Consider the following 25,410-nt stretch of genomic DNA (forward strand, 5'->3'; position numbering starts at 1 on the left):
AAGATATAGAGAAGAAGGAAAAACAGCTAAAGCACTTAAAATATAAAGTTGTACAGTTGTATTTCAACAGGCCATTATGCTGGTACAACCCTTATATACATGAATATAACATTTTGTAATACATTTTATCATTCTTGTGTACTTACATAGCATTCATTTTTATAAGTGTACAATATGTCTTTTTAGTGATTTAGACTTGCATGATAAATTCTGTTTTTTTTAAAAATGGTATGGTTTTAGTGATTTCCTTTCTACAAAAACAATATGTTTCCCTTCTTTGGGCATAGATACAAATCTGATTTTTGTAGTAGGTCAGAAACTGATTCTCAGAGAAATGTAACTATAGAGGTGTCATTTAGTAAATGAGTGTCACATAGGGAGTTGCATTCCAAAAATATGAACACAAACACAATAAGAACAGGAGTACTTGTGGCACCTGAGAGACTAACAATAAATTTGTTAGTTTCTCAGGTGCCACAAGTACTCCTGTTCTTTTTGCGGATACAGACTAAGACGTCTGCTACTCTGAAACAAACACAATAGTTCTTCATATTTGACATAGAAATGTCGCTCAAGAGTACGTTGTACTATAATTATCTTATGGATTTCACCCTTTCCTCTGAATCATCTGCTGTTGGTTGCTGTCAGATAATCATCATCCAGACATGGTCTGGCAATTCCTGTATAGTAGTATTCCTACTAATGATGCCACTAGCCAGCGGTACTAGAGTTTCATTTTCATGATCAGCAAATTCAAATGAAAAAAAAATCAAGTATGTGTGTATTGTATCACTGCTAACAAAGTCTTGGAGGTCAAAAATAGGAGTTTTGCTCTCGTTTCTCAGACATTCATGATGTTTAGCAATATTACATAAATTTAACACAAGTACATACTTTTTGTTGAGTAGAGTGTTCTGAAAGATCAGCTGGTGGGATGGTAATTTTTACCTAAATGCTTTCCATGGTAGTATATTACTGAAGTCAGAATTTTTGGACCTTTTGCTGCTGATCACAACTGTCCAACCTGTCAAATAATGGTGGATTAAAGGTGGAAGATCCTTAAATCTGTTCTTGTGATTTTTTGTTGTTGTTTGTTGTTTTTAAAGGAGGGTAAAATAATATTTACCTTGCTTTGTAAAGTATTTTAAAATCTATGGATGAAAAGCACTAGAAGTGTTATGTGCTAAACCAATTTGTATTTAACAATCAGATTAATGACTTCAGTGTTTACAATTTTAAATATTTTGTATATTAACTGTAATACACTGCTCTCATCCAATAACCAATGGGCAATATTGACAACGCTGAAGAGATTAAATAGTAAAGACTGATTATGAAATCTGCATTGAATTTAAGATATCTGCAAGAGGAAGATCTTAACTTCTGAGATTACATTTTTATTTTTTTTAGGTATAATTTAAAAATACAGATTACATTGTGTGCAAGGAAAAAGCACTTAGCAGTGGGTGAGTGGTTATAGTCCTGATCGGAGCAATGTAGGGGTTGTTTTATTTTAAGGGTCTAATACATCAATTATGTTTTTCTGAAAGGTCTAATACATCCAAGCGCTGTGCACACTACTGTTATCAGCTCTGATTATTAGGTTTTTAAACCCTTTAGCCAACAAGTTTCCTGGGGATGAAATTTAGCATATGAGCTCTCTGTATGAGCAAACTTTGCTTATTGTGATTTTAAACAAACTTTGCTGAAATCTACGTAATCACATTATTAAAATTAGGCTGATTAAATCCCTTTCGTTTTGTACTTTGAACCTGAAACCACCCAAAGAATCCTAGATATTGTCCATCTTTCTTCTGTTAAGTCATATAGCGTTATGCAGGATTATTCACTATCATATGTTTTCCAGTGGTATGTTCACTCTTAAATTATTCAAGAGCTTCTGCTGTTTCCCGAGGGAGACTAGTATACAGTCTAATCGTTCTCAGTTAAGTTTGTTTGTGATATCCAGCTTACATTTCTCAATTTTTAATTTAATTCATATGCTCTCACCTGTACACTTTGGACCATGCTAAATGACTCGTAAGCAGAAATTTCCTCTAGCATTTTGAGCAGTCTGATTTGTTAAACTAGCTTAAGAGGATTCCCCACCCCCCTTTTTTAAAGTTCTTAGCTAGAATGTTGTATTCATTGAGGGAGGTTTTTACTTTCTATTTTTGTGGTTCATTCATCATTGGTATTGACAAGCTGATGGTTAAGGCTGACAAGATTCAGCCAGCTAATTATGATGTGTTAATTTTCCTGCTCTGAACACTCTATCAATAATCGGATTGCTTTGCTTTTCCAACCAATTTTGCAATATTCATATATTGTGTAAATCTGACAACAAAAAGATTACCTACAATAAGCTAGAACTGATTGTCATAACTTTAACTTATAATTATGACCCAGAAGGAACAAATAAGAAAGCTTTAATCTCTCATTAAAACTACTATTTGTAGACCTATTAAAAAAGAGACGTTCGAGCACTATTCATTGCTTGTTTAAATAGAATAAATATCAGGAATAGCATACTTTTTAGAGCCTCAGATATTTGACAGAAAAACTTTCAAATCAAATTACACTGAATACTTAGATTAGCAGAATGTTTTACTGCTTGTCTAATAGCACAATGAAACCATACTTAGGCTGTTAGCAGTGCTTTTTGTGTTGGGATTTTAAAACACGTTGTTTTTCCAATGCTTATTAAAAAGTCATCAAAACAAATTTCAGGCATAATTATGATTTTTAAATCGATGACGTTCTTTAAGCCTCTAAGCATTTCCAGAAATTTCTGTTTCCAGAAATGTGAGCATACATAGATTGAACTGAGTGCTTATTCACTTAACGAAGATTATGCACTCTCTCCAGCCAGCGCAGAATTAGGTTGGAGCAAGCGGACTAAATAGAACAAAACCCCCAATGTTGAAACAGTAAATAGGACAAAGATTTTTTTTCCATGTTGCTCACAAATACTGAGAGTTTATTTCAATCAAGTCAAAACAATGGAAACAATTCTGTCTGTTAGAGGAACCAGTCATTGTCTCAAGGTAGAAATCTTATCTATTAATTTTCTCTTGAGTAATATATACTTCATAAAACATTCTTTGATAGGCAAAATAGCAATATTGTTAAGTTTCATTGACTTTGAGTACAGTAGAAAATATTAATTTATAATTTCCAGTTATGTGTCCATTTAGTATGTGAAGCAAAAAGTGAATGAACTGTATGTACATGGCAAACATCTCAAACACAAATTCATTTTACTTTTATTGTTCTCTTTTTATGATTATATTTGTTACAGTGAAATTTTCTGTCCTTCCCAGGAAGAAGAGTTGAGAAAAAGTGGGGAAGCAAAATACTTTCACCTAAATGATGATCTGCATGTTCTAATTGAAGTATTTGCCCCACCAGCAGAGGCATATGCCAGAATGGGACATGCTTTGGAAGAAATCAAGAAGTTCCTTATCCCTGTTAGTATTGTAATCTTATACTGTTATTTACTAATTCTGCCTCTTTAATATGCAATCTAACCTAAACCTCTCTCTTAGGTTTTGAAGGATGTGTACCATAACTCATTTGAGAGATCATTTGCACTAGATGTGAATGAAAATCTTTAAATTGTGATATTCCCATGTAAAATAAAACATTTTAATATGTGTATGTTAATAGGAAGGCAGCATGATCATTAGTGGGTAGGACACTGGACTGGCAATCAGGAAACCTGGATTCTATTCCTGGCTCTGACTTCAATGTGCTGTGTGACTTTGGTCAAGTCAGACCAGCTCACTGTGCCTCAGTTTCCCCATATGTAAAACAGGGACTGATACCTTCCTTTGAAAAGCACTTTTAGATGTATGGATGAAAACCGTTATATGTGAGCTAAGTTATTTATCACTGGCGGTATGCCTGTTTCCCAATAACTCATCCTAATTATATTTTTGATTTAGCTACTTCTGTTTTAAAATTGAATATAATTTGGAGTTAGCTAATTATCAACAATACATTGTCAAAACAAATTAGGTAGACATTGAATTGATTTTTAAACTTCAGTTTTATAATCAGATTTGGCAATATAGTTTTAAAGGAACTTTTGGTTTCTTAGTAGTAAAACACAAGGAGATTCAAATGGCCCTGGTAACTTGGGTTTCTTCATGTAGGCTGTTAAGGAAGTCCTTAGAAAGTATGGGAAATATGCAGACCCATGATTTTGCTTGCTTTTAGGTGGGGTAAGATGCAAGTGCGAGCAAATTTGCATTGTAATTCAAAAAGTGGGAACCATAAAAAAAAATATTCTCCAATTTCAAATGACAACTGGGTGAAGGCAAATTAGACATGGTTACCTTATCTGCAATAAGGGTACAATATTAACAGTTATAAGTAAAATGCCATATATAATAATAGCTAGATAATAAGAGGGTTATTTATCTAAACATTGTTCTTATTTTGCTAGATCAAATTATGTTTAAGTTAAGCTATAATCGCTTTCCGTAAACATATGCATGAACTTTAAGTTTTCAAATAATTACAAGACAAAATATTTTGAAAAAATGAGTTCCTCTCCTTTACTTGCCTGCTAAGATCTTAATTCAGGTTATGTGTTCTTTGGTACAGATGATTGTGTTATGTGTTAGAGAGAACCTGAGCTGTTGCAGGAAAACACTGAACTCTTACATCAGATCTTAGTAGATAAAGAGCCTTCTTTAAAGATACTACCCACACAGCATTCTTACTCTTGGATTTTTTTTTCCAAGTGTGAGCTATGGGAACTTAATTTATTTGTCATCACTGAGAGTCTTCCTTGAAGTTTCATCACTTGCTATTGTTATGTATTTGATTTTGTTCTTAAGTGCAGCTGAGGCAGAGTTTGCTCCCACTTTCAGTCCTCAGCATTGAGGTTTGATACACCTACATGGTGTCTTTTTTTTCATTGATCCTGTTATGATAGGGATGCTACTGAAACTGTGCGTATCTAAAGTTCATAGAGAGTGTTAGTGTTCTGTGATGCATGTAGAAGACAAACTTTACAATGTGAGTGACTCACTGCCACCACATAGTGGAGATAAGCTCTTTGCCTGTCTAAGCTGATGAGCTACTCTGACAAAAGTTGGCTTCTGGTGGATGTTATGTTTAATGGTTATGATTATGAAGCTTGAAAGGAGTCATTCAAGCAGGTCTGTGCATCTCAGTAGTTCTCTCTCTTCTGGACCATTGGGGTACAAGCACAAATTCCAGTGCTCTATTGGAACTTAGAGCCACAGCAGAATACCATTACCTGGAGCAGAGTGAACATCTTAAATGTCAGAGACACACTGGTGGTGCCTGGAGTTGGGGAGGTTGTACTGTTGCTCCAGAATGGAGTGCTTTTGTTACCCCAGAATTTGACCAAGCTAATTGCAACCATATTGTGTGCATTTCAGCCACCATGAATTAATGAAATATAGAACACTACATAGTTAAGGTTTAATTTGAATAAGCAGGGCTGCTGGAGGCAAGGTCAAAAGTAGCTCAGGGTTGCAGTTTTCACTAATCAGAATGGGAGGGAACTGAACAAATTGAGACTGAAATAAAATAAGTGGATGGGGACCTTGAGTTAGGGCGCCTTTGATATAGAAGCTTATTATGACTAAGATTGTTAGGAATGTTTTGTTGATAAGTAGTTTGTTAAAGTTAGGAGAACTGATGACCCAGTAGGCGTCACTATGAGGTATGTGTTTTGTAAAAATTAGTTATCAAAAGACTAGATAATAGAGTGTACTTTAGAGCAAGCTCTCTGAAGCTATCTTGAGAGACTTTCCTGACACCATACTCCCTGGTGGGGAAGCTACCAGCCATCATGGACCTGCTGCTAACTACTCAATACCATCTCAGATTCTGTGTAATTGCTTGGGATGTTCTAAACTTATTCCTTGTGTCTGTGTGTGCTTAAATCTAATAAATAGTAGTTTTAGATCAGAGCACCTTTACTTGTATCAATTTTTCATCAGCTGGAGTGCTGTGTTCCCATTGATTTATTCTTGATACCACCTGGAGTGAAACAGTGAAGTTACCACTGCTTTGGGTTCTGAAAACCCTGGGTAACAGTACGTTGGTGACATACCCCGGTGGAGGCACCATGTGCAAAAAGAAATGAAAATTCAGTGTCTTTGAAATTGGTACAACTCAGCAGCGGATCCATACCTTGAAGTGCCTCTGGTGTGGAGGAGATTTGTTTTTTGTCACGTAAGGCCTAGATGCAGCATGGATGTCACTGGGTATATGGAGCAGCATATAGTTTCCAGTTTACTTTTGTTGTCTGATCTATTGGTTAGGTATTATTTAGAGTTTGCAATTTAACATGATGTGTTATTTCGCTGGTCAACTACCTCTAGATCGGTCACAACATTAGAGTGAGGGCCCTGGTGTATCAGAGAGAGACTCACACATAGGGAAAACAATTTCTGATTTTGTAATAGTTTTATTAGCACAATGAGCAATATCACAAACACTACAACTCAGCAAAATAGATAAATGCAGAATTCAGCATTCATGTACTCGCATCATTCTTTGTGGGGAGCCTAATAGTAGGTGTGATGACCCACAAGTTGCCCTTGGACTTGTAGGTTCCCGGAAATCTCACAAGGGTACACAGGTAGAGTACTAACTTTATAATAAGTTATGACAACACTCCCTATTCCTCATGTATATGCAATAGGGATTTCAACCTCTTTTCCTTACCTGTACTACCTCACCCTACTAATGTTGGGGTGTTCTTCTCCCATAGGTTACTAGGCCATTTACCTCAAGCTTATTAGCATGTATGTTTAGTTACCATGGCATTATTATCTGCTGATGCTTCTGATTTAAAATATTAAAAGCTGGTCCAAACAGGTATGTTGTGGTTACCTGTCAGCAGTTTAGGATCAGTTATTTAATTCAGCACTCTATCTTGTGACAACTTATGATATAGGGTCATTTACTGGTTAGTTGATTATGTCAAATCTTTAGACCTTAGGCCTCAGTTAGTTTAGCTAAACTATTGTTTGTGTTAGTACCTTACTCCATACCTATACCTTGCCTAGCATATGTCTGTATATCTATAGCAATAACTGGCGGCAGTTCGATGCTCTAAATGTGAGGTACTCCTTGGATCATCTGTTCCTCTTGGTTGGCAGTACCTTTCTGTGCGTGCCCTTCCATAGGTTTCTAAGGTGAGAGACTCTCTTTGAACTTTGGCTGTCTTCCAGTATGTTAGTGATTCTGCATCTGGCGACTCCAAAAGTTCAGACTTTATAAAGGACTGTACCTCAGCAGCGCTACAATAGCATTGTGTATACTTGTGAAATTCTTAGCTGTAATGGCAGTTTGCCTGCATGGGCTGGGAGTGCACATGGTTTCTTATCTTGATGGCTGGCTGATCAGGCACACCAGTATGGAAGGAACCACTTGGATTTATCTGTAGGTATTTATAAAGTACCTTATCACCACTGTGTCTAAACACTGTACTAAACTTGCGTCAAATCTTGACTAAATGGGAGACCACACAGCGGAACTTTGCACTTAGAGAGTTTGCTGTCTCCAAGAACAGCTACTCTTGAATATTCCAGAGATGAGAGCAATCAGTCATGCTGTCCTAAACAGATCTCGTCTAAATGAACAACCTGAACATCATGTTCTAGATAAATAAGAAGGCACCAGATTATAACCTCCCTGTGTCAGAAAGTCATACAGATAAGCCATACTCGCAAGGTATTTTGGATTGCCAAACATAAGAACATAATTACATTTAGTCAACAGATGATAAACCCTGTTTCTTTAATCAGGTAGTGATGGATGAAATATTCTTCGAGTGGGAGACAATGAAGGTAGATATTGTTGACTAACCTAATGAACAAGAAACTATTTGCACCTGGCACCAACAGAAGACTCTTGATAAGAAACACGATTTCCATCCACTGGCGATGAAGGTATTTCCCACTGGTACATCTGGTGCAAAGGCATTAATTAACCTCAGTGGAGAAGTTGTTCTGTGATTCTACTAGCACCTTAAGGGATGAGACTGATGCTTCTCAACTCAGCAGTGGCTGATCCTATCATGCTGAGTATGGAAAGATGAAGACTGAGAACCAGAGCAACCTTTCTCCTTTCCTCCCTAATTACATGGTTTATTTTTTTTCATCGCATATTGCAAGGGATGGGATTGAACCTGGCCTGTGCTGAGCTCAGGTAGTACAAAATGACCTTTTTGTTAGATCCAGGGTCAATCCCATGTTGTCTTAAGTCCTCTTGACTTTTCAAAAGGAGTCTACCAGAAGGACTAAAAATCTACATTTTAAAAACTGAGTAGTCATTTTGGGTAGCACAAGAGAGAAGCTGTCCACCTCCTAAAATCCAATCAAGTTTGTTTTTTTCAGCAGCAGTGGATAACCTAATTGAAGTTTATTTGCTACAAAGCCTAGTGTGGCTTTCTTGGCAAATTGAGCTATCACTTGTCTTTCAGGAAAAATAATTGCCTTCAGACACTCTGGTTATAACCTAAAGCTTGCAAACATTTTCTTTTTTAAAATCAAATCAAACTCTGGCTTGCAACAACTGTAGCTGCTGCTACTAAGTTTGCAAGGCTCTAGAAGTTGCTAAGTAGACTATTCTGGCTTGGCTGGAAAAATAAATTGCTTACTTTTCATTCTGGTACAGAGGGCTGCCTTTCAAGTAACTGACTAGTACCGAAAACCCCAGACCCAACCTCTCTGTTCTCAAGTCCTCATACATCCATGATCCAAACATTAGCAGAGAACATTAGCAGAGAGCAGAGATGATGATGTTCATCCCTAAGCATAATCAGCAATATACATCTCCATAGTTTCAACACTTTCTCCCTAGAAATTGTCTTTGTGGCTGAAATCAAGGCCTAATTCATTCCCCTCTGACTTGAGGCTTTGGACTGTTGTACCAATAGTGTCGTCTTCTTCTGCTCTGCTCGTGTCTTCTCATTCCCCTTCTCTTAGCAGCTGAGATCTCTTTTCTTCTTTCCCACTCAATTGCTCTGATCTCCCTCCACCCTGACTGGGAGGGCAGTATCTTTGTGCCTGTTATCACTTATCCCACTCCCAGCATTTCTTCATGTCTTTGTCAGGCAGAAAAGAAACCTGATACTCTTTGCTTGCTCAGATAACATTGACTATTTCATTATTTGTATTACTGTAGCTCACAGGAGGATTCTTCTCAGTCTTTGTTGCATAATGTAAGATATTGCCCTTCATTCTGTCTCTGCCAGCTGTGGTATTAATCATTATGCTTTATATTTTGAGGTATCATTTGAGATATCTACTCTCCAGGAGTACAGTTAATAGTATAGATGGTATCTTATTTAAAAAAAAATGAAAATTTGTATACTTGTAGTTCTGCTTCTTTGAAGATTTCAATTCACCTTTTTTACTGCACTTTCAAGAACTGACTGAAAGCTGTTTAGGAGGCAGTGGCATTGGTACAGGCTACCGCCTCTTCATTATTATTTTTTACTTTAAAGGCACTGACATTTGGAAGGATTAATATGGGAGCCTTATGCTCATCTATCAGTGCCTTGGTGGATTAAGAATGTGAATTATAATCTTCTCTTATGTTGAAAATACAAGAACCAAGAAAGAGAGTCCTGTGAAATATAATTAAAAAAACAGATTATAGATTAGTATCTTACCCTCTCAATTTGCCTTTTAAAATAAATGGACTATAGAGAACGTCCTACATACACAAGTATACCTATGATTCTTGTTTTGTTTCCAGAATAAAGTCTCTAAAAAAACAATGATAGATTCATTGAATTAAGGCCAAAAGGGAACATTAGATCATCTAGTGAGTCTGGCCTGCATACTACAGGCCAATCTTCCCTCCCAGTTACATCTGAATTGAGCCCAATAACTTCTTCCTGAAAGGCATCCGGTCTTGATTTGAAGACATCAAGAGATGGAGAATTCCACCATTTCCCTTGTTAGTTTATTCCAATAATTAATCACCCTAATTGTTTAAAATCTGTGCCTAATTTGAATTTGTCTGGCTTCACTTCCAGTTATAGATTCTTGTTATGCTTTTCTTTGCTACATTAAAGAACTCTTTTCTCCCTGTGAAGGTACTTATATGCTGTAATCAAGTCACCTCCCAACCTTCTTTTTGATAGCTAAACAGCTTGAGCTCTTTAAGCCTCTCACTGTAAGGCAATTCTCCAACCCAATCACTTTCTACACCCTCTCCAATGTTTCGATATCCATAAAACCATAACTGTGTACATAATATTCCAGTATTGTCTGACCAATCCTGTACACAGAGGTAAAATAATCTCCTTTTTCCTATTCACTTCTTCTCTGTTTATACATCCAAGGATCACATTATCCCTTTTTGCCACAGCATTGCACTGGGAGTGCATGTTGAGTTACTTGTCCACTATAATCCCTAAATCCTTTTCAGTCACTGCTTTCCAGGATACAGTTCCTTATTCTGTAGCTATGGCCTGCATTCCTTGTTCCTAGTTGTACAACTTTGTATTTGGCCATATTAAAATGTATTTTGTTTGAATGGCTCAGTTTACCAAGCGATCCAGATCTTTCTGTATGATGGGAGGTCTTTGTGTCCTCTGCAAATTTTATCAACAGTAGTTTTATATTTACTTTACTACTGAAAATTTTGAAAAGCATTGGACCTGGTGTCAATCCCAACAGTGCCCCACTAGAAACATTCCCATTTGATGATGGTTCTCCATTGACTACTTTGAGATCTGTCAGTTCTAAATCTATCTTGACCTGTTTTAGTGTGCTTTATTGATAATGTGTAGTGCTAATATTTTAACCTGAATATTGTGCAGTACTATAAACTGTAGTACAGCTATGCAGTTATCTTCATCAACCAAACATAATCTCAAAGAATAAAATTGGGTTTGTTTGATAAGATCTATTTGTTTGCTGGCATTACTTATAGTCCTACTGTTTATCAACTGAATCCCATATCAGTTTTTCCATTATTTTGTCCAGGAATTATGTCAAGCTAATCAGTCTACAATTACCCATGTCAGCAGGTTATCTGAACACTTGAAATTAAATACTTCTTTCTACCTTTTCTGCATCATTCAGAACAATTTTACCCTCTCTATCTAGTAATGAGCCTATACCATTGCTAGGATTTCTTTATTCCCAATATATTTTAAAAAGTAGTCCTGATTGTTCTTAGCTCTGCCAGCCACGATTTTTTCCCTGATGTCTTTAGCTTCCCTTATCAATTTTCTAACTGCAGCTTCTAATTGATACTGATTTTTTTGTTTTCCCCTTTTCACCCACTTGTTACATAATATTCTTTTGATTTCTAATTGCTGCCTTCATTTTATTAATGAACTAGGCTGGACTTTTAGCCAAAGTTGTTCTCATTTTTGATTGTAGAATCATAGCTTTTTGTCCACCTAATAAACTTGTTCGTAAAGAACTTCATATTTTAATTTACACTTCTATTTACACCTTCCTTCCCAATTCACACAGAATTTTCCTCAGCTTGGGGAATTATCCCTTTTGGAGTTCTGTGTGTGCATGAGCGTGTGTATATGTACACACACAGAAGGTGATATTACCTAAGGTACGATCTGGACGGATTGACAACTATGTACCCTCTATTCTCCTCTCTGGGGTGCCCTTTACAGGGCTTCGCTGTGAGCGGAACTGTTCCTAGTCTGCCCCAACACAGCCTCCAGCTTGTAAATCACTTCCAGCTATACTATATAAGTACTATAGCCAGCCAGCCATGAACTACATTACAGAGCAGCACCAGCAAATTCCAGTCCCAGACTTTCCCCCCAGAAATGTGTGTCTTGTACTGCCCAGTACCCTCCAGGACAATACAAGCTCAGAATTGTATACAAAGAAATAAAAGGTAAGAACACATAACATGCCTAACTTAACAAGCAAGTGAATTCAAATCAAAGATTTCTCTCACCACATGCTAAACAGTCTTATTGGCTGGAATCCTTTCAGCCAGGATCCCTCCTCCAGTTTAGTATTGATTTCCTTGTCCTTAGGTAGTGTTGATGCCATGAGTAGAGATGAAGGGAGCGATCATTTGGGGAGTCTGTTCCTCATTTTTATCATTTTCCTCCTCTTTGAGAATCATCTCCAGCTGGGGTTCAGGCAGGGGTCAGCACCACCATGTTGCGCGACAGACACTTGACAAAATTACCAGACTAAGTAACGGACATTGGCGGGGGGTTATGTCATTCAGTCATTCAACCTGTAAAATAGCGCACATAATTTTCCACACTGAAAAAAAAAAACAACAACAATAACCTAGCTAGCTAATAATAATAATAACTACAACAACAATAAATTTAACTCACTTTAGTGTTTTTTAATGTACTTCGCCGCCGCACCTACATTGAAGTCCTTTGTGCTCATTGTTGAAGTTGCAAAATGAGACCGGCATCAACCTGACAGTTCTCAAAACGATTCCTTGTGGATGTTTTGATAAAGCTCATGTGGCTGAAGCCTCATTCACAGCAACATGTGTCAGGGCGCAGTGTCAGTAAAATAAGTGAAAGCCTTGCCAGGTAACTGTAGTCACTTTCACTTGACTTAAATAAAAGATACCATAATTTGATAATGTTATTGCCACAGCGGTCTGAGTTGAAAAGCGTCTTGACCGTGTCATCCTCACAGTACAGTGTATACTGCATTTCAACCTTGCTGGAGTCAATGTGCTTTGTAAATTTTGCTGAAAGTTTTTGAATTTCGGAGAGTGGTGGCTTTTGATTGCAGGGGTACAAGTAAAGCATGTATTTCAGGAAACCTGGCCTTGAATACCTGTTCAAGTTTCTTTGTATATTAGATTAACGTTGCTTTTACCTGAGCAATCTCTGTTTCTGACGACTAGTGCTGCTCCTCACACTCCATGAGCATCTCTGTGACCTTGGCACTAAGTATAGACAGGTTGCTTGGAGATACGAAAGATTCCAGCGTAGAATCCACATTTGAAGGTTGTTTAAGCGGCTTCAAAATGACCTTGCAGTGCTCTCCAGAGAGCAGTATGCATTGTACAGATCAGAGTTCTCTTTCTGCAGTGCCAAATTCATTGCTGCGAGAAGTGGCAAAACCCGATTCAAGAAACGAAACAGAAACAGAATGAATTTAGGAGACTGTAGCATGTCATAGGTATTCTGGCAACTTGTTGTATAATTTAGCAACCCATTCCCAAATGACACTCTCTCAAAGTATTGCACTAGAGAATCGCGCAGTAGCTCGAACCTCTCAACTCAGGCAGCTAAACTTAACTAACGAATTTTTTTGTAGCTAACCAGATTTGAATATTCCTCTTCATTCAGCTCACAGATCTATCTAAACTCCTTTTTTCTCGCAGCCCCACTGAAATGTCTGTGTCGCTTTGATCATATCTTCCACAAAGTCAGGTACTACTGATTCAGCGTCTGTAGCCATTAAGGCTTGGTGATGGGTCATACAGTGCTGGATGAAAAAAATCACCATAGCGATCTTTCAGTCACTTTAAAACACTTTCACGTTGGGCTAGCGTTACAGACGCCCTGTCCAATGTAAATGCCACAGTTTTCTCCATAGGATACTTGTTTTGGTCCTTTTCCAAGCAACCAACGATGGCTGCATTCAGATTTTCAGCATTACAGCGTTCAGCTATTTCAATTAAGCTCAAAAACTCGAAGCGAATTTCACTTGTGTCAACATTCACAAAAGGATGGTAAATAATAAGCTGACTCTTGTGACTGTGGTCGGTACTCTCGTCACACATTAAGTTAACAAACGGAGCATTTACTGCTGCTTTAACAGTTACATTGTAAAGGTAGTCACCTAAATCCTCAGTGTTTCTTGCTACAGTCCTGGCACTGCAGTGCAGTCTTTGAAAGGGAGCACATTTTGGGTCAATTTTTTTGGCAATTTCTTTGAAGACGACACCTGCTGTAAATGGGAATTTGGCTTTTGCTAAACTGTAGGCAAGGCAAACATCATTCTGTGCATCTTTGAAATCCCAGTTAAGAAAGTTGGTCATTGACTTTACCTCTCTTCCTCTCTTTGATGCGGCCTCCTCAATGAATTTGTTCTTCTCTACACTTGAGTTGTTTGAAGCCTTGGACATTTTTTTGCACCACTTCTCAGCATGGTCGCGAGCTACAGTTGACTTGAGCTGTTTCATTACTTGGCCACATCTTGCACACTCCATAAAACAACCTGTGGGGAAAAACTCACAACGTTGATTGAACGTAGTTAACACTTTGTCTGATTGGATAACAAAGCTTCTTGTTACGTGTCATCAAGATTCTAGAGGAACTTATTTTACGTCATTCTAATCAGTGAAGCAAAACTCTACTATCATGCTGCTACTGACACACGTAGTATGGGAATGGGAATTCATTAACTTTCAAGATAAAGCTCAGTCTGACATGGTGAGGCAAAAATACCCCCATTTTTTATTCTGTTTTATCAGTGCATATTCTATTTTCTGTAAATTCCAGTATGGGTTTTTTGTTAAAAAAATGAACGTTAATATTTTTTGTAGGATGGGGTATTTAAATAAATATTTATCCTAAAACCATATATCCAGTGCATTGTTGTCACTACTTTTTTATTGTTCTTGGACTTACATTTTCATGTTCATATCAAGTGTTATTTTTAAGATGTACTTAAAAAAAAAAAACACCACAGAAACTCAGTTCAGATACATTCAGTGAAAGGCCTGATCCTGCGTCCATTGATGTTAAGGGCAAAACTCACTGAATTCAGTGGCTGTAGGATCAGTATATTAAATTAACTTGAAAACTCTAGTAGCATAAATTTGAACAACGGTAGAAAAAATAGTAGGAGCTACAGGAAAAACAGCACCCTGAAAAATATGGCTTGAAAATTTATTTCAACAGCTTTTCGTGGGATATTTTCAGATGTATAGAAATAATGCTACATACTGTATGTTACTGAGGGTTTATAATAATTAGGGCCTGTTCTTAAATTCCTTTTTGGGAGTTTTGCATGATTGAGCCCTTGAGAACAATTTCTTGCGGGGGCTCAAGAAGCCCACCAAACTTCATGAAATCTTTACAAGTATTTGGAGAAATGAGAAGTATTTTGACAGAGCTTCCTAGGGTTTGGCAACCCATTTTCAATATAACTGTCTTTTTTGTGACATCTCTGTTAGAATATATTTTTTTAAATGTAATGCTCATCTGCGGTAGGGGAAACAAAAGAGAAATTGAGGAGTTAACTAAAATGGAGAACATTTGGATTCCACTAAGAAAAGGCAAAACCAATTTCATGTAATGTAGATCTGTATTCACAAGCTATGATCAGGAAGTACCATATTAGTAAAAGACCTAAGAAGGGAAAACGTGTCATGGTGGGATTGATTGACCTAACATAGTGCGTACATACATACATACAGGAAACAGGCATCAGAAATGGATGCCCTATCCCCATGTCGTCTCATTTCAATATGAAACAGTTTAACACTATGTTAATCGGACTTTCCCAGTGTTCTGTATTTATTCTTTATTACAACCATCCTTTTCATACAGCTGTTGCTGAAGTACAATTCTTCCTACACACAACTCTAAGGACAGATTTTGGTCCTTATTGTGGAATAGTTACTTTCATAATGTAGGGAAAATACCCCAAACAAGTTAAGTGCAAAACTACAGGTGCTGGGAATTCATTATAAATGCAGTTCTTTAGCTTTAGTTCTGTCCTGCTTCTATAATATAGCACTAGTGGATAAGTAACACCCCTCCTCCCCCAAAAAAGGGGGCGTAGCGGTAAATCAAAGGTTCCAGAGACAATGAGAGAAACTAAGATTGAAAATGAGAACCAGTGCCATGTAAGTTGTTGCCAGGGCTGCTCCTTGCTATAGATTTGGGCTATAATAGCATACATAGAGGCAGACATAGGGAGACCTCAAAAAGGTTGCATGAGGCTAAATTCATTGTTTATGATGCACTCAAATACTGTGTTACTGAGTTCCATGTAAGTACCTAGGGAGATGTTTCGAAAGAGAATGAAGTCCTGATACTGCAAGGTGCTGAGCAGCTGCTATGAGCTTCTGAGGGCCCTCAACAGCCATTGACTGCAGTGTGAGTTCAAGATATTCGGGACCTTTCAGGACTGGGCTTAACTAACTTTACTGAAGCTGATGGCACTCAGAAATTTTATGTATCCCATGTGTAGTCAATTGTTGTGTGGATATATAGGTAGGTAGATCAGTAAATTAAAGCCTACTATAGCTGTGCATGGGTTTGCTTGGTATCAAAACATCATATGAAATAAATAAAATGCCCCGCTGCATTTTATTGGGCTTGCAATTACTAAAAACTGTTTATAAAGTTATTAAATATGGAGGAAATTCTTTTGAATTATGAGTACTTTTTAAAAATAACTACTTTTTACAGGAACAGAGGGTCCTGTGGCACCTCTGAGACTAACAGAAGTATTGGGAGCATAAGCTTTCGTGGGTAAGAACCTCACTTCTTCAGATGCAAGTAATGGAGATAACGAGGTTAGTTCAATCAGGGAGGGTGAGGTGCTCTGCTAGCAGTTGAGGTGTGAACACCAAGGGAGGAGAAACTGCTTCTGTAGTTGGATAGCCATTCACAGTCTTTGTTTAATCCTGATCTGATGGTGTCAAATTTGCAAATCCCTTGGTGTTCACACCTCAACTGCTAGCAGAGCACCTCACCCTCCCTGATTGAACTAACCTCATTAACTCCACACTGATTTATACCTGCCTCTGGAGATTTCTATTACTTGCATCTGAAGAAGTGAGGTTCTTACCCACGAAAGCTTATGCTCCCAATACTTCTGTTAGTCTCAAAGGTGCCACAGGACCCTCTGTTGCTTTTTACAGATTCAGACTAACACGGCTACCCCTCTGATACTTTTTACAGGGTCCACAGAAAATCAAAAGTTCTGTGATCTGTACAGCAGTAAAAGTTCACTAATAAAAACTATGGGCCAGATTGCTCCCGGGCCCTGCATGGATGCTCAGCTGTGGGGGGTGGGGAAGGGGAAGGTACTAGAAATTCTCCTTCCCCAACTTTTGAATCTTTTTTTTGCATCAGACTTTCATGCTCTTTCCAAATATTTCTTTATGGCCCTCATTACTGCTCAATGGGTTATTATTATCCCTGTGACAGCTGGGGAACTGAGGCCTTACCCAAGGTCACACAGGAAATCAGTGGCAGGGGCAGTGCCAAGAATACAAACCTGGTCTGTCAGGAACCCCAAAGCACCTTCACTAAGACCATCCTACCTTGATGCAGTTCCTGCTCCACTTTCCCATATTCCATGCTCTGCTGACAGCGGGGCCTTGCTGGGCTGGGCCTCCTTGGGCACAAAAGGGGCTGAGGAGGAGGCAGGGTCATGGCCTGCCCACTGCTCAGATGCAGGAGGTGAGGAGCATGGCTACTACCCTGAAGGGATGGGGCTGGGGTGTTCTAACCCTGTGTGTCTGGGATTATGCTCCCATCAGGTTCAGTGTCTCCTGATGTTCCCGCTGAGATGGCCCGTTCTACATACCTACCAACATGCGATAGTGGGTAAAAGCAGATACTTTTGCAAGGACCCATTTCATTACAGAGACTTGCAGTGCCAACAGTTCGAAAGAACCTTTTTCTTCTTCACCTTTTTCCAGCACCTCGGGCAGCTCCCCGTCTCCGCAAGTGGCTCCCTGTCCCTGGTGTTGCTGGCGGGGGCGAGGTGCGGCCAGGCAACTCTGCATGCACACTGCCTCCATCCACAGGTACCGCCCCCCGCAGCTCCCATTGGCTGTGGAGTAAGTGTTTGGGGAGGGGTGACAGAAGCAGCGTGCACCCTCGCGCTATCAGTGGCCGTGGGAGCCTCATGCCACCTCCCAGCCCGTTTCCTGCCTTTTTCCCTCACTCCCTCATGCCATCCTGGCTTACCCTGCCTGGCGACTAGTGACGCTGCCTCCGGCCCTCCTCCCTGAGCATTGACTCCGCGGCTCCCAGCAGTGCCTGCAGCAGACTGAGCTGGCAGCGTACTGCCCGGCGACTAGTGATACTGCTTCCATGGGTGACTCAGCCCTGTGACTAGTGATGCTGCCTCCATCTGCCTCCCCCTCCCCCCCGCCAAGTGTTTACTCCACAGCTCATGGGCCAGGAACCGTGGCCAATGGGAGCTTCAAGGGGTGGCGCTTGCAGCAGACAGAGCTGGTAGTGTGCCTGCAGAGCTGCCTGGCCATGCCTCCCCTCCGCCAGCAACAACAGGGATGGGGAGCCGCTTGCAGGGAGCTGAGCTGTCCGCGGTGAGTGTCCCCCATGCCGTGGACCTCAAATTTTTACAACAGACACTTGTGTCTGTGTACAGACACATTGCCAACCCCTGGGTTGAGGAGAAAGAAAGTCTCTGGGATGGGAACTTCTATCTTTTTTTTTTGCCAACATGTACGTTTCCCACTCTCACGCTTTTTCCTGCTAAAGAATGGTCACTTAACCAGGTGATAGTCCATTTGATTTTGTTGACACCTGGCTGAGGTGTCGGTTTGCCTTTTGTCTTTGAGCCTGCTTTTCTAAACTTGGAATATATCTCAGTAGTGTTGTACAGTAGAATCTTATAATGTTACATACAATATTGCCATACATATTTTACCAGGACAATAATGATGAGCACATCATGAGTTTCAAATACCTCACAAGGCATACTTTGTACAAAATCCATTCTAGTTTTGTAAAAAGGATGAACATAGAGATACAGACTCTTTCACATCCCTCCCCCTAGATATTGTGACAAAGTTCCTCCTCTATCTTGGTGGGTCCTGTGCTTATTGGCAGATTTTCTTGCCTCAGAGATTCACCATGTGGGTTGGGGAACAGCCCAGAGAACTTCCCCTCTGGAAGAACCCACAGTCCAGGTCAATTGGGAGCTTTGGGGGGAACCCGGGACCGCCCTCTACTCCGGGTCCAGCCCAGGGCCCTGTGGACTGCAGCTGTCTATAGAGCCTCCTGTAACAGCTGCATGACAGCTACAACTCCCTGGGCTACTTCCCCATGGCCTCCTCCAAACACCTTCCTTATTTTCACCACAGGACCTTCCTCCTGGTGTCTGATAACACTTGTGCGCCTCAGTCCTCCAGCAGCACACCCTCTCCCTTTCCCTCTTCCTCTCAGCTCCTTGCGCCTCTTGCTCCCAGCTCCTCACACTCACACCACAAACTGAAGTGAGCTCCTTTTAAAACCCAGGTGCCCTGATTAGCCTGCCTTAATTGATTCTAGCAGCTTCTTCTTAATTGGCTCCAGGTGTCCTAATTAGCCTGCCTGCCTTAACTGGTTCTAGCAGGTTCCTTTTTACTCTAGTGCAGCCCCTTCTCTGGTCACTCAGGGAACAGAAATTTACTCATCCCATCCAGTGACCAGTATATTTGCCCTCTACCAGACTCCTATACCCCACTGGTCTGGGTCTGTCACAATATATAATTACTAGTTATGACTGTCCTCTTTTTGCCTATATTGATGTAATCTGGTAATGATCACTGGTCCCTAGGCAACCACTACCAACTTCTAGTCTAGTGATTAATTCATCTTTATCTGTCATAATGAGATCCATGAAAGTTACCCTTGTGTTGTGTGCCATACCATTTCTGCATGAGATCGCCAGCATATTTATCCCAAATTAAAATACCAGTAACATAATTTTTCTTTCTGCACATTAGACAAGTGCTTAAGGAGTAACTCATTCTCTTCTCTGATTTGATTCAATGATCTTTAACAGATAGCCAAACCCAAGATCAAAAATGATTGACAGTTGAAGAGACACTAGAGATGTTAGTTGTATGAAGAAAATCTATGTCTAGAGGAGAATTAATATAAAATCTGATCAAAGTTTGATTTCAGATCCTTGATTCAGAAGTATTTTCATATTAGATATGATCAAACAATTCAGTGAGCCTTTCACTCAGAAACTAAATACCCCTAGGGAACAGTTCCTTGAGGAAACACTTTCATTAGAAATTCCAAGAGATCAGGTCAGTCTTAAATGTTCAAGATATATACCTGGCACAGAACTCCCATGGTTACAGATACAGAGATTAGTTTGAGGGGGAAAAAATTGTTCAGTCAATAATTTACTGTATTAACCAGCAGGAAAGAGCAGCACCTATTCTTTCTTTCCTCTTTTGAAAAATAAAACATTGTGGTAGACAAGGTAACTTTTAAATACAACACCACTGAAGAGTTGATAAAACAAGACGTGAACAGGATTTTTGAAGAAGGCTTCTAAGATAAACTATTTAACCACAAATTGCACAACTAATTGTTCTTCCTACACAAAGCAGACAGGTATTTGGGGCCAGCATGGTTGACAGAGCAGAGTGGTGATTCTTGTACCGTTAGCTTCATTGGAACAAAAATATTACTGATACTTTTTATTCTCTTTTTGCAGCATAAATTTAAAGTTCTTCTTTGAGTGATTGTACATGTGCAGTTCACTACTGGTGAATGTGTGCCCCCCTTCACAGTGGCTGGAAATTTTCCCTCAACAATACCTGTTGGGGGCAGCTAGGGCACCTTCTGGTACTGCATGCTACATGCCATTGGCATCAGTATAAAAGGCCCATCTGACCCTTAACCTTTTTACAGATTCAGACTAACACGGCTACCCCTCTGATACTTTTTACAGGGTCCACAGAAAATCAAAAGTTCTGTGATCTGTACAGCAGTAAAAGTTCACTAATAAAAACTATGGGCCAGATTGCTCCCGGGCCCTGCATGGATGCTCAGCTGTGGGGGGTGGGGTCTTACTGCCAGTGATGGTCACTGGAACTGCTCTCCTTGCTTTTGCAAGTACTCTCAGTTGACGGTATTCTGGTATTTTATTGTAAATAGTTGAGTGTTAATAATGGTCTAGAAGCTCCATGGCTAAATCCCAGAGAACAAACTTGCTTGGAACAAGTTTGATAGGTCTTACTAAAGAGTGAAAGGACCTCCATCAGGGATGCCTGTCTGTCAAAATGCTTGTCTTCACAAGGTACACCTTCATGTGTACTGCTTCCTTCATATGTTATAAGTCTTTTGTGTTTTATTAGACTTCCATTGAGAGAGAGATTTTTCAGCTCCTATTCCCACGAGGCTGAAACATGAAGGCCTGCTAAATAACTTATTTTCCTGCCTGATAATGCTCCAATTTTTTAAAAGGAGGCCAAGCTTATACAGCTTCTATGATAGTAGCTCACCACCATCCAAAATATTTATGTCAACACAAAGCTATGTACTATCTCTCCGTTGAATGTATTTTGAATACAACCACCTGTGTATTTAGATGCTGTGAAAGATAATTCAGGGATCTGAAAACTAGGTTTCCACTTGTAACAATGGCAGAAAGGACATGTCCTCTGAGTCAAATCTTTTGTATATTCATTTCCCTTTTTCAAGGGGTTAGGAGAAGAATCTATTATGAAATTCTGTTCCTCTCCCATCCTGGCCTCTGAAATAAATCCCCATGAATTCTTCTGATTGGCTGACACCAAATTCACCAGCATCTGTTGGAGGAGGTCTATCATGGTATTGGAAATGCTAAGTATAAATAAAAGTGGACAGATGGTGATATCAGTATTTCACATGAGTTACTGCATGCTTTGTACGGGTCTCCCCCTCTATCCAGAAAAGTGGCATACCCGATCTCAAAGTCCAAAATACAATATCTCTTGTTCATAAGATCAGCAATTACAATATCTAAATCAGACAGAGACAGAAAGGATCATAAATATATTGTCCAGAAGATGTGAGAAGGGATACAATTCATAGTGGATTTATGGATCCAGTTTGCAAATAGAAAAATGTAATTTAAAAAAAAAAGTTTAAAAATCAGTGTGTTTTATTTATCCACCTTGTTTGTAACTTTGAGGTCAGAGTATTTTTAATGAATGAGAGATTGTTTTTTTATGATTGTTCAACACTATGAGCATTTTTCCAGGGTGATGGTGCTTTATAAATATTATTTTATTAATAATAATAAGATAGATTCTATCAATCATCCAGGATTATCTAACATATATTGATCTCCAAGATAATACACTGTATGCCCATAGATGTTAGAAATACATAAGTTTTTGCTCCAAAATCTCAATATTTTTAATATGGTTGAGGTCCTTTTGGTTCCCCAAGTCCCTAAAAAAATGTCAGATTAATACCTGAAAGAGACATGCCAGCATACTCAAGTCTCCTGTGCCAGGCTACTATTCAGTTCTCTTGCTTTTCTGTGAATAGAGACCCCAAGAAGGTCAGCCTCCTTAGGATGTTGTCCAGTACTGTCCTCCATGGTTATAGCATGTCAAACTGCTTAGAAGAATGGAGATAAGATAGCCAGAATGGACAACATTCATAAGGAATGCCAGTCTCCTAGGCAGGGAAGTTCACCTACTTAAAACTTATAAAAGTATCTGGCTGACAGTCAGTCTCATCTTCTTAGAGATGAGAGCAGTCTGAAATGCCCCCCCACTCCCTTCTGATTTCCAGGTTAAACAGAAGATACTCTTGTATACCTTCTAACCATCTCCCAAATGTGACTGGAAAAGCATGCTATTCTCCTAAATTCTAATGGCTGCAGTTCATAAATCAGAATGTCTGTTAGTTTTAATGGAAGAATCCAGATCAGGGTCTACTGGATCAGGTCTGCTCCAGCCTAATGAATAAAGATATATTAAAAAAAAACTTACTAAAAGTCTAATCCGCCACATCCCCTAGGAGTCAAAGCTGTTTTGTCTGGGGCTTTGGCAATTTCTGGTTCAGAGATGCATATGGATAGGAGTTATATAGGGCATCCGTAACCTATGCCTTATCAAAACTCTGCAGACTAGTCACCTCTGCTTTCCTCAGTGGGGGACTTTGGCCAGTGCATCCTACTTATTGTGCTCATCCAGTGGTTCCTTAAAGTTCTTCATTGTCCACCTTGTGTATAATTTGGTATTTTGTAGCTAAGGGATTCCTATATACAATTCCCATCCATCATGACTTGGCATGTCAGAAATAGACATGTTATGTTCGAATTGTCTTTCTGTACTCTGTCAATCAGAATGAAACACCACTCACCCCATGGAAATAATTGAAATGTGGGTATTAATCTAAGATTTTATTGCAGTAAAATCTTTGCTGCTTACACAAGTTTAAAGTATTAAGAGTTTACTGAAGCAGTTGCTTTAGAAAGAACAAGGTCCTGGAAATAAAACTATGTCACAGAAGGCGTCTGTGAAAGGGCACAAAAAGGTTTGTCTTTAACTATGTCTACACTACCACTTATGTTGGCAAAACTTTTGTCTCTCGGGGTGTGAATATTCTACCCGCCTGAGCAGCATATATTACATCGGCATAAGCACTAGAGTCCACAGCGCTATAACGGCGGGAGAGCTATGTCGCTGCTTTGTGGGGGTGGATTAATTATGTCAACAGGATTACTCTCTCCCATCAGCATAGAGCGGCTACGCGAGAGATCTTATTGCATTGGTACAGCTGCATCGCTGTAAACTCTCTAGTGTAGACCTAGCCTTACTTACTTATTGGTTGTTGCAGCCTTTGTGCCTGAATGGAGGGTGAACTGCAACCTATCCTCTCTGAATTAACATCCCAAGGGTGTACAAAGATGCTTAACAGATAACATTGCTGTTTAGTACCTGTGTTTCAACCAAAAGGCTGCCTTCTGGAATGAAGTATGAGGGAAAATCCAAGCCTTCTTTTGTTTAATAAAAAAAAAACCCTTACAATTGAGGGGAGGCACAAAGTCTGACAGATGAGTGCCAGTGTTCTTAGAGTAGCATTAATCCTTTTGTTCGTTCAGTTTCTGTGCTTCATAGTAAAGTACATGAGGCAACATTTGATATTTCTTTGGTTGCATTCACATTGATAGATGGGATAAAATTCCACTTCCATCATGAGCTAGATTTCCTTTCTTCCTTAATTAGAATTGTAACTATTGACAGTGTTTGAATAAAACTCTTCCACTTCGGTGGAAAAGGAATAGACACAATGTAGTTGTTTCTTGAACTAAACAAGAGTGAAATGATGTGAGAACCAGCACTTATTACTGGTACATGGAGGAGCCTGTTAAAAATAGTCCGTTTTGAATACAATCTTTTTCTTGGTTTACACTAAAACTGCAATCCTTTGTTCATTTATACTAAATGGAATTTGATGATAAAGAAATTCAGCTCTGAGTTCACATTAGCTCACAACGTATGTTTCATTCCTATATAGCATACAGGATTTGGAGGATAGTTTATAGTATTTCAAGGTCTGCATGTGTTTGAGAAATATTCTACTAACTCTGTATAAATAACTGTTATGAATTCTGCAGTCTTCCTATGAGTAGCTCTGTTGAGGAGAGCAAATAAATCTACAGTGTCCTCAGTTTACTTATATTTTAGATTTTTCAAAGGAAAATATTTTCAGCAGTCACTATGTTTATTATTTGGATAAAATTACTCATATATATGGAAGAAATTCATAGAATCAGAACTTAAGGATGGAAATGAACTATTGGGGCAGGTCATTTAATCTACCCTCCACCAGCACAGAATTTCTCCCTGTGGCACATGGGCCTGCAGTCAAAATGCTTTGGGCTGAAAATTCATCAGATCTGACAAGCTAAAATGAAGTGATGGGATTTTCACCACTTTACAATGGAATGTGATTCCACCGTCGGATCTTGCCTGATACTCATTCTAAATTGTCAAGAGGCATATATAGTGTTTTAAGTACTGGTAATTTATTTTCGCTAGCCAGTAAACCATCCATCCATCCATCCATCCATCCATCCATCCATTTATTTATTTATTTATGTATGTATGTATGTATGTATGTATATATATATATATATATATATATATATATATATATGCTGGAGGTAATGGGCAACCTCGGAGAGGAAAACAGGATTTGAGCCAAAATATAATTAAAAACATCATGTTTTATTTGAAGGTTCTAATCATATTTTAGGTTAAATTGGAGTTCCTATTGCAGCATTTTTCTGTATTGTTTCTAAAGGATTTTCAACAAAAAATTAATCTAGAATATTATGAAAAATACTTTTTTAGAAGCAGTTCTTGTGATAAGTATTTTTCTGTGTTGGTTGAATAGCTTTCCACTCCTCCCTTCTGTCTAGGACTACAATGATGAAATCAGACAGGCACAGCTTCAAGAGTTAACATATTTGAATGGTGGTTCAGAAAATGCAGAAGTTCCAGTTGTTCGTGGAAAACCACCAATACGAGCACGAGGAGTACCAGTCCCTGCTTTGGCCAGGTAGGTACTTCAAAATGCTGCACCGTTTTATTTTAACATGTACATTTCGGCTCAGTCTTGAATCAAGTCTGACTGTCCAGAGCGTATGGGAAGGTCTTATGTAAGAAAAACAAGAATGGCAAAGCAACTCTGTGCCATATGATTTCTATTTACAT

The 25,410-nt window shown here is 38.9% G+C and overlaps 1 protein-coding gene across 2 annotated transcripts in view; it reads left to right on the forward strand.

The window, feature by feature from the left end:
- Positions 1-25,410, forward strand: part of KHDRBS3 (KH RNA binding domain containing, signal transduction associated 3) — a 215,705-nt gene that overhangs the window by 94,129 nt on the left and 96,166 nt on the right. For both annotated transcript variants that reach the window (XR_004644826.1, XM_034763662.1), the window contains exons 4-5: positions 3,324-3,470; positions 25,116-25,255. Coding sequence is in view for 1 of the 2 variants with exons in the window: in XM_034763662.1 (XP_034619553.1) it covers positions 3,324-3,470; positions 25,116-25,255 (287 nt within the window). In the remaining variant the exon portion in view is untranslated. The remainder of the gene's footprint in view (positions 1-3,323; positions 3,471-25,115; positions 25,256-25,410) is intronic.

This window comes from Trachemys scripta, chromosome 2, assembly GCF_013100865.1.
Source record: "Trachemys scripta elegans isolate TJP31775 chromosome 2, CAS_Tse_1.0, whole genome shotgun sequence".
NCBI classification, from domain to species: domain Eukaryota; kingdom Metazoa; phylum Chordata; order Testudines; family Emydidae; genus Trachemys; species Trachemys scripta.